The sequence below is a fragment of the Channa argus genome, chromosome 18 (assembly GCF_033026475.1).
Source record: "Channa argus isolate prfri chromosome 18, Channa argus male v1.0, whole genome shotgun sequence".
NCBI classification, from domain to species: Eukaryota; Metazoa; Chordata; class Actinopteri; order Anabantiformes; family Channidae; genus Channa; species Channa argus.
The window spans coordinates 2140345-2149991 of record NC_090214.1 but is presented as its reverse complement, the minus strand read 5'-3'; the positions used below and the strand labels follow the sequence as shown (position 1 = coordinate 2149991).

The 9647-nt window shown below is 42.3% G+C and overlaps 1 protein-coding gene across 1 annotated transcript; it reads right to left on the bottom strand.

The window, feature by feature from the left end:
- Positions 1-1803: 1803 nt before the first annotated feature.
- stc1l (stanniocalcin 1, like) lies at positions 1804-5452 on the bottom strand. The gene is made up of 5 exons (XM_067484222.1): positions 5287-5452; positions 4324-4466; positions 4117-4224; positions 3874-3977; positions 1804-3649 (listed from the first exon to the last, which is right to left on the bottom strand). The coding sequence occupies exons 1-5, from the start codon at positions 5402-5404 to the stop codon at positions 3361-3363; spliced, it is 762 nt and encodes a 253-aa protein (XP_067340323.1). The 5' UTR covers positions 5405-5452; the 3' UTR covers positions 1804-3360.
- Positions 5453-9647: the final 4195 nt, after the last annotated feature.

Genomic DNA, 9647 nt, shown 5'->3' with positions numbered 1-9647 from the left:
TAGTTATTTTCTGGAATTAGTCACATGGTTCATTGTTATGTGTTTGCCTGTGTGAATGTGGGTAAAGTTTTGTAAATGCACACTTTTAATTCCGTGGTTAAACACATGACATTGGATGTAACTGAAGACGCCTCTGATCACAGGTGGAACCACTGAGTGCACCTGTGTGTAATGAGCTGATTGACTCCTGCTGTGGCTGAGAAGTTAAAAAGACTGGAGCAGGAAACTGGAGAGTTTCTTGGACACTGTCTGAGTCTCCTCTGTCTCACACTGCCAACATGGCTCTTTAGCCTGTTATCTAAAATTTGAACCTGAATCATGATTCGACCTTCAGATGACCAAACCTGGAGGACTGAGAATCCTGCCCACATTTAGCGCTGTTACTTTGTGTTTGGCAACAATGAAATATCTTCACTTTAAAAACATTGTCATGAAGTTTAGTTCAGATATTTTGTTCCCCTCAGGATACATTTTAATAACTGTCATCAGGTCAACATTTGCATTAAAAAGATAAACGCCTGCAAACGTACAGACTTTCCCACGAGCCTCAGTTCAAACAGCAAATGGCAACAAGCTAATGTGCCAAACTAAGCTGGTGAAGTTTGTGAATGTCAGCATTTAGCTCAAAGCATCACAACCAGGACAAAGAAGCCTGTCAAGGCCCCCGAACCACCCACCTTGTTGTTGTTCTGAATAATTTCTTCTTGTGAACATTTGATTGTGCATAACACACAAACGGCTTTTGTACGGATATTAATAATAAATCCCCAACATCAGCAAATTAAATGCGATGTCTTTGTCCGTATTGTTAGGATCCAACAAGTGGATCTATTTCTGCCTTTGTGCTCGTTAATATTAGGAAATGAGCTGCATAGTGTCATCAGCCCAAAGCAGCTCCTGCCCCAGTGCCTTCAGGGACCCTAACCCCAGACATTTACCTGCTTTTTCTTGCCTATATGCAGCCTCTGAGGTATCGCTGTCCTGTGTGTGTGTGTGTTCCTAAACCCGCACACATGCACTGAAATCCTGATGTTCTCTGGACTTTACCGGCAGTTTATCCTGTGAGGCCCTTAGGACAAAGTTCAGATTATGTGCCTGGAGCAGGCTGCTTAAGTTGACGGGATGTTTTATGGATAAAGATATGGAAACTGTACATGAATTTACCAAAGTGGAAAAATAAAATATAGAATATCTGTGTACAGTCCATTGTTTTGCACTGAGGTGATGTTGATATATTGTATGACACAGTCCAAAGTGTTTCTACTTACGACAGAACGGTATTATTCCATATAATTCACAGTCCCATTAAATTTAAAGGTATTGCGGGTGAATGAGCACGTTGACAACATTTCTACCAGGCGACTGCCGTGGCGTCTGACGCATGACTTCTCACAGTCTGTAATTTGTCTGTCATGTTGTTCCAGAGCCAGAGTGAAGGAGGCTTTAGTTTGATTTAAGTTTACACCAAAAAAGCCTGCGTTTATTTACTGACCTCTGTCTTTGTTACTCTCCTGGAAAACGCGGTAAAGTGCCTCTGATGTTTGATCGCTGTCTTGCAGATCCAGATCCTTCAGTAAACCGAAAGCTGCAGTTTAACAGCTCTAATTCTGGGGAAATGAGGGCTGTTAACGCAGCCGCCCGCCCTGCTATCAGCAGGACAAACTGCCACGCGGTGAGCTATGGGAGCTCCCTGCTGAGCTGGAGATAAACACCCCCCTCCACGGGATGGACAGAGGGGGAAGGAGGGTCCTTCTCATCCTGTCTGATGGAGGCTAATGGGCCATATCACTGAGGTGAGGAATCATTATTGCTCATCCATTAGCTTCTCTGACAGATGGCTGTGAGTGAGAGCAATCGAGGTGTCGCTTAACACCCTGAGCCAACAAGTCTGCTATTTGCTGTGCTATTTACCTTTTACAGAAGAGTGTGTGTTTGTGTGTGTGTGTGTGTGTGTGCGTGTGTGTGTGTGTGTGTGTGTGTCCTCTTTCACCCCAGTGGTTGTTTATTCGGAGTGAAATCATCTGTTCCTCACTCAAGTGGGATTGAGGCCTTCTGTGGACTCTGGGTGTAAACGCTTTTTCCAAAATATCCCATGTTTTTGGAACAGGATCTGCCTCAGCACCAAGGAGCAGCCTGAATTTAGCAAACGTTTGGTAAAAAATGAGCCCACAGAAAATTAGGAAATGAAGGGAGTGAATGATTTTATCCCTCGTCTGAGCTGGATGATGGAAATGGACAAAGCTATTGCACCATTTCAACTGAGACTGCTGATAATCTCTCCGTCCAATTCTTTAGTTACTCCAGTTTAATACAATCCAGTACAGCAGGTCTGCCAGGAATTCTACTTTTACAAGGTCAAAGTTTCAGTTTTCCTCTGAAACTGTCAGAAAATTGAGAATTCTATGGGTTTGTTATCGAGGTCAAAGTGGTTGGTGGAGTCCTGCTTGAGTGTATTGTTTGACGGCTCCATTATTTTGACAGAACAAACCTGAAGACACGTCTCCAGTCAAGCTTTAGAACAACCCTGAGTAATATTTTAATCTTAAATGTGCAAATCGTGCATGTTTACTTGACATTTCATGATCGACAAACTCTGTGAACAGTGAAGACGAATGTTGTCTTTGTCACCCTCCAGTGGTCCCTCTGCAGGGACACGGAAAACACTGCTGCAGCCTGCTGTTAATACCACGAAGTAAAAAGACTCTATTACAAATAAATAGCCTGTGTTGGTAGAAAAATACACTTAACGTGTCACAAATTCAAGTGATTATCATTTTATGTGAAAGTAATTGCTGTTTGTTACTAATATTTTATTAGATTTATGTAAATGCAAAGAAAACACAAGTGTGAGTGTAATTTTAGTGCAGTATTCACACTGTCCCTCTAAATACAGAATATGGCCACGTTTCTGATGGTGGCTTCAAGTTTTATGGGTAAATTGTGAGAATTCTTTGGGACCTTTCATACATCAAGAAAAATGACATTAGCCCAAAATCAGTCACATCACATTGTTTATTTCTAAGACAAACCATCAGTAACCTCCAAACTTTAATACAGTGATTTCAGACTTTTCAGCTCCACGACCAGCGTGAAAGCAGCCATAAATATAACAGCCCCATAAATTAATCTTTTTAACAAAATAAATAATCAGCCTCTTTATAAACAGCAAGAGTTAATCTGTGACGTCATGTAGGAACAATGACTGATGTATGTAGTGGTAATCATTGCCCCAAATCACCATCTAAAGCTACTGGCTGCCACAGGAAATCGACGTGAGAAGTGATGTGAGGAGGAAGCTGCAGGTTTGCAAATGCATGAGTGTGGAAAAAGTATTCAGGGTTGGATGTGTGTGAGTTTTATCTACTTCTCAGCTTTAACTTCGATGTTGTCCACAGATCTCTTCCTGGCAAACAGATGGGTGGGGTCTCGGCCTCTGAAGCCCGGCTGGATGTTTAACACAGGCATGTTTCTCCAGCTGGAAGGGTTGTTGTAGGCGGCGGAGCCGGATCCCGTGGGGCACTGTTTGTCCTGGACGAGCTGGAGGAAGGTCTCCATGTCGGGGCCCAGCCTGGCCACGAGGCCGGCCCTCACCACTCCCACTGTCTCCTCATCACAGGCCTGCAGGGTCTGCAGCAGAGTGCTGTAGTACCTGGAGAACACCACCGACACACGAGGGAGAGGTTAGAGCAGCAAAGCCAGGGGCAAAACGGACAGCGACACATTGTTTGTTCAGGTGATTTTCCAGAAAGGCCGGAAGAAAAACAATCTTCTAACTAATAAAGAACAGTTTCAATGAGACGCAACAATCAAGTTGGTTTTGTGTCATTTCTTGTGTGGATGGGAGCATGTGTTTTAGTGTGGGTGTGTCCCGACCTGTTGGGAAAGTGAGTCGGCACCTGCACCACCTCTCCGATGGCATCGGGGTTGGTACGAGCCACAGTGCAGATGTCCAGACTGGTGTAGCACTCTTCTTGCACCTGTGTGAAAAGATTAAAAGCACGGTTGGTTGAGGAAGAGAGAGGCTGTGTGTGTGTGTGTGTGTGTGTGTGTGTGTGTGTGTGTGTGTGTGTGTGTGTGTGTGTGTGTGTGTGTGTGTGTGTGTGCCAGCCAACACACCTCAGCAATCATCCTCTGGAAGATGTTGCAGCGGCGAATGGTTTCGAAGATCTTCCCTGAGATTCTCTGGGTGATGCACTGCAGACTCTTCTTGACGAAGGTTTTACCCTGTACAACAACACACGGAGTGGTGAGACAGACAGACAGAAGGACAGACGGATGGGAGGACGGGGACACGAAAACAGATGCCGAGAATGACAGACTGACCTCTGTGTTGAAGGTAGCAGCTGTGTGGAGGAAGAGCTCACAGATCTCATGCATCCCGTCGGTGTCGCAGGTCGAGTTTTCCAGACAGGAAAAGAACTCACAGCCCACAGTCACGGCTCCGTTCAAACATCTGGCCACATCCGCTGCGAACACACCACGAGCTCATTAAACCATGAGAGCAGCCTCCAGTGTGGGTGGATACGTACATGGACATAGATTCATACTGTGGTTGTGTCATAGACTTAAACAGTGCTACTGATGACTCACGAGCGCTAGAATTAACAGAAAGATGTATTCATGTGTTTACTTCTGTAAAAGTAGCCAAACAACACAAAGACACCTGCACAAGTAAAAGTACTTAATGTGAAACAAAACCTGCTTTAAAGGGAACAGGTGTAAAAAAAGTACCTGTGATTCTTTGCACCACATTGTCAGCACTGATGCAGCAGCATGTACTGCAGTATTTGTGCGTTGCCATGGTGCAGTGAATTTTGGATCCTTTATCGGCTTTATAGTGATGTATCACATTTTATAAATCCTTTCATTTGTTCGCCACTAATCTGCCAAGTGCTCAGTTCTTATAGCAGGTAAATGTAGTAGTGGTGGTAAAACAGCACAAACAAGAAAATGTCCAAGTACATTTACTTGGTCACATTCCTTCGCTGACTGAAACCAACTGATGGACACAATTAAAAAAGGACACAATTAAAAAACACTGCGTTAGAAAAATAAGTTGTAATGTCCCTTTAAAAGCCACACACACACACACACACACACACACACACACACACACACACACACACACACACACACACACACACACACACACACACACACACACACACACACACACACACACACACACACACATACACACACACACACATTCACTTGTTGCTGCTGCTGCTCTGTTTGCACACTTAAAACCACCAAACACCTCCACAAAACAGAACCGTGACTCACTGGGGCTGTTGGCAGAGAACCGAGCCCGGCGCGGAGCGGCTTCCTCCGGCAGCACCTGGAAGGAGGTGGCGGAGCAGAGGAGGAGGAGGAGGAGCAGAGCGGAGCAGCGGGGCAGCATGTTGTCTCACGGTGCCTGGTTGGGATGATGCCGGTAGTTCTGGTCGGGTTTTCAGTTTTCCTGTGGGTCTGTCCTGAATCCAGCTGATATTTATATGAAGGGCCGGTCGTTTCCTGCGGGGGAGCAGTTAATGGTTTATTCACGGGGGCAATTAACCCGCAGAGCTAATTGGATATTTCCACACAAAGCACGAGCCACGGCGGAAATTCCCACCACAGGACAATTTTAGCCTTAGTTTTTTTTTTCTGTTCTACAAATGATTATATGGAGCAACAAAGGTGGTTTGAAAGTACACACACACACACACACACACACACACACACACACACACACACACACACACACACACACACCTCTAAACGATAGTAATTAGAAATCAGTTGGTTTGTTTGAACTGGCTGCTCCTAAATTAATTCCCAACCTTCTAAAAATAGCTGCACAAGAAGGAAGAAAGTGGATGTGTCACTTTCTAATTCCAGTCACGTCACTTGTTTCCTGTGGCTCAGTCAAGCAGAAAAAGTTGATCAGTGATAGTGAACAGTGTGGATGTGATGCATTCAGGGTGCACGGTGGCTGGGGGGGGTTCATGGTCTGCATTAAGCATGTACATCAAGTATAACCCTCATTTGTATTTTCTGTAGGATTTTCAGGCCTGTTTGTTTGTACAGCAGCAGCTAATCTTCTTCCATAGGGTCCACAGCAAAGTGCATCATCAAAAAAGCTGTAGTGTAAAACGAAACTTATGAAAATCAACATAATCCATCAGGACACAATAAACCAACAAACTACAGTAATCCACTGGTCAGTCATGTAAAAAAAGCTAAAACAGGTAACAGGTAAACACGTAACATTGTTCCCTTAGAAACATGGATCGAAATGTGAAACCTTCAGCTGCCTGTGATCTCCATGGTATAGCTCACAAACACGCAACTTAAAACAGGAAACACGAAAGTTAGAAAGGAAGTGGCGTTCCAGAAATTTAGAAGAATCTCATTTAGCCTGGAAAAACAGTTTAAAAATGTACAAAAAGCTCTGTGATGCCAGAACAGCATATTATTCATCATTAATAGAAGAAAACAAGAACAACCCCCAGTTCCTGTTCAGCACTGTAGCCAGACTGACTAAGAGCCATAGTTCTGTTGAGCCTAGTTTTCCCTTAACTCTGAGCAGCAATGACTTCATGACTTTCTTTATGAATAAAATTGTAGCTATTAGAGAAAGAATTCACCAGATCCTCCCCCCAAATATTACAGTTAGATCTTCATGTACAGCAGTGCTAGAGTCATCGATAAGGCCCCAATCCCTGTTACACCATGTCTGCTAGACCCTATTCCAACTAAGCTGCTCAAGGAAGCTTTACCCTTAATAGATACGTTCATATTAGATATCATCAATCTATCTTTAGAAACAGGCTATGTACCACAGGCCTATAAGGTAGCTGTAATTAAACCATTACTTAAAAAACCCTGTCTTGACCCAGGTGTTTTAGCCAATTACAGACCAATATCTAATCTCCCCTTTATTTCTAAAATAATTGAAAAAGTAGTCGCAAAACAATTATGTGATCACCTTCATAGGAATAATTTGCATGAAGACTTTAAGTCAGGATTTAGAGTTCATCATAGTACAGAAACAGCACTGGTAAAAGTCACCAACGATTTTCTCATGGCCTCAGATACTGGACTCATCTCTATACTTGTTCTGTTAGATCTTAGTGCTGCATTTGATACCATTGATCATAACATTTTATCACAGAGACTGGAACATGAAATTGGGATTAAAGGAACTGAACTAGGTTGGTTTAAATCTTATCTATCTGATAGATTTCAATTTGTTCATGTTAATGATGAATCCTCCATGCACACAAAGGTTAGCTATGGAGTTCCACAAGGCTCTGTGTTAGGACCAATACTTTTTTACTTTATATATGTCTCCTTTAGGCAACATTATTAGAAAACACTCCATAAATTTCCACTGTTATGCTGATGATACCCAGCTATATTTATCTATGGAACCAGATGAAAATAATCAGTTAATAAAGCTTCAAGCCTACAAGACATAAAGGCCTGGATGTCCCACAATTTTTTACTTTTAAACTCAGACAAAACTGAAGTCATAGTATTTGGGCCCAAAAATCTCAGAGATATGATGTCCAACCATAGTGTTACACTAGATGGCATAAGTCTGGCCTCCAGTACTACTGCAAGGAACCTTGGAGTTATGTTTGATCAGGATCTGTCCTTTAACTCACATATAAAACAAATCTCTAGAACAGCCTTCTTCCACCTATGGAACATTGCCAAAATTAGGAGCATCCTGTCTCAAAGTGATGCCGAAAAACTGGTCCATGCATTTGTTACCTCTAGGTTGGACTACTGTAATTCCCTACTTTCAGGATGCCCCAGTAACTAAAGAGCCTGCAATTAATCCAAAATGCTGCAGCAAGAGTGCTGACTGGAATCAGCAAGAGAGATCATATTTCACCTTCACTAACTTCTCTCCATTGACTTCCCATTAAATCTAGAATAGAATTTAAAACCCTGCTTCTTACATATAAAGCTCTAAATGGCCAGGCTCCATCATATTTAGAAGACCTCATAGCACCATATCATCCCAGTAGACCACTTCGCTCTCAGAATGCAGGCCTACTTGTGGTTCCCAGAATTTCCAAAAGTAGAATGGGAGGTAGAGCCTTTAGCTATCAAGCTCCTCTCTTGTGGAACCAGCTCCCAGTTCAGATTCGGGAAGCACACACCCTCTCAACTTTTAAGTCTAGGCTTAAAACCTTCCTTTTTAATAAAGCATATAGTTAGTTATAGTTATGCTGCCATAGGCTTAGACTGCTGGGGGACCCACCCCCCAATGCACTGAGCTCCTTTCCTCCTCTTGACCATCTCTCCTCTCCTCTCATCCAGCAATTGTCACCACTGTATGTCATTAACTCTGTGTGTTCTCTCCCGTAGTTGTCTTTGTCCTCCTCTGTCCCCCTCTCTCTGTCCCTTTCTGCAGGTGTCCCCCGGCTTTGAAGCTGTGTGTCTTCCAGCGTGAAGCTACTGATCCTACCAATCTGCCAGATGTTTTGTTGTTGCTTTTGTTGCTCTGTTCTTTTCTCTCTCCCCTTTCCACTCACCCCAACCGGTCGAGGCAGATGGCCGTCCACCCTGAGCCTGGTTCTGCTGGAGGTTTCTTCCGTTAAAGGGAGTTTTTCCTCTCCACTGTTGCCTATGGCTTGCTCCAGGGGGAATTGTTGGGTTCTCTTTATATATCTTTATAATCTTGACTTTATTCTGTAAAGTGCCCTGAGATGACTTTGTTGTGAATTGGCGCTATATAAATAAAGTTGAATTGAATTGAATTGAACTCTGTCATAAACCGGAGGCACTGCAAGATTATTAACGGAGGAAGAAAAGACAAAGCCAAGATACATGAATCTGTTTTTGTTTGTTGTCGTTGTTTTTTCTGTTCAATTGCACCACAGCTTGATTTGATTTGAACCGATTTTTTAAGGTATTAATTTTTAAGGTATTTCCATTTCCATGTAGTCGTTTGTCAGACGCTTTTATCCAAAGTGACTTATAAGTGAGGTACAAGGCAGCAAGAATCTAAGTCAAGGAGAAAACATCAAAGTCCTGTCAGAAAAGTCAGAAAATCTTTATTTGTGTTTTTGTCAGGCTTAAACATTAACCAGTCAAAAAAGATCAATTATGCCTTTGTAAATCTGACACATTTTTATCTTTTGACACGAGCGGGAGTTGACCCTGATAAATAAATGAATAAATGAAATGATTAAAATCTCAGATGGACCATGACCGAGACCTTTCCTAAAGTGAACCGAATATTTAGATGAATAGTATAAATTGTAATTTATATAAATTTTGAGTAACATATGCACTTTTTCTCTTTTCTGTATCTTTTAAATAACTTTTTCAATAAGTTTTATTTTTATTAATTTAAATAATTGTTTTTGTTTAGTTTTTTTGGCCTTCTGCACAACATGCAGATAAAGCATATGCGGTGCTTTTTTAAGTGCAAGCAACTGAAAAATAAATATAAATTTGTGTTTGAGATCAACCAAAAAAAAAAAAAAAAGTACCAAACGTGTCTTTATTTCCTCTGTAAGCTCAAGGCTGTTTTTCTGTTTTAAATAACCTCCAAAAAAACCTGTGAGTCAGTCATCAACTGCTGTTAGCGGGAAATGAATGATGTGATACTGTAAATCACATTTTGCCATTTTTCCCTCATC

Excerpts from the sequence above, each read along its gene's own strand:
- stc1l (XM_067484222.1), bottom strand. The coding sequence starts at position 5,404 with ATGCTGCCCCGCTGCTCCGCTCTGCTCCTCCTCCTCCTCCTCTGCTCC. Across the intron at positions 4,225-4,323 it reads CTGCTACCTTCAACACAGAG|GGTAAAACCTTCGTCAAGAA; the intron begins GTCAGTCTGTCA and ends GTTGTTGTACAG. Across the intron at positions 3,978-4,116 it reads TCCAGAGGATGATTGCTGAG|GTGCAAGAAGAGTGCTACAC; the intron begins GTGTGTTGGCTG and ends CTTTTCACACAG.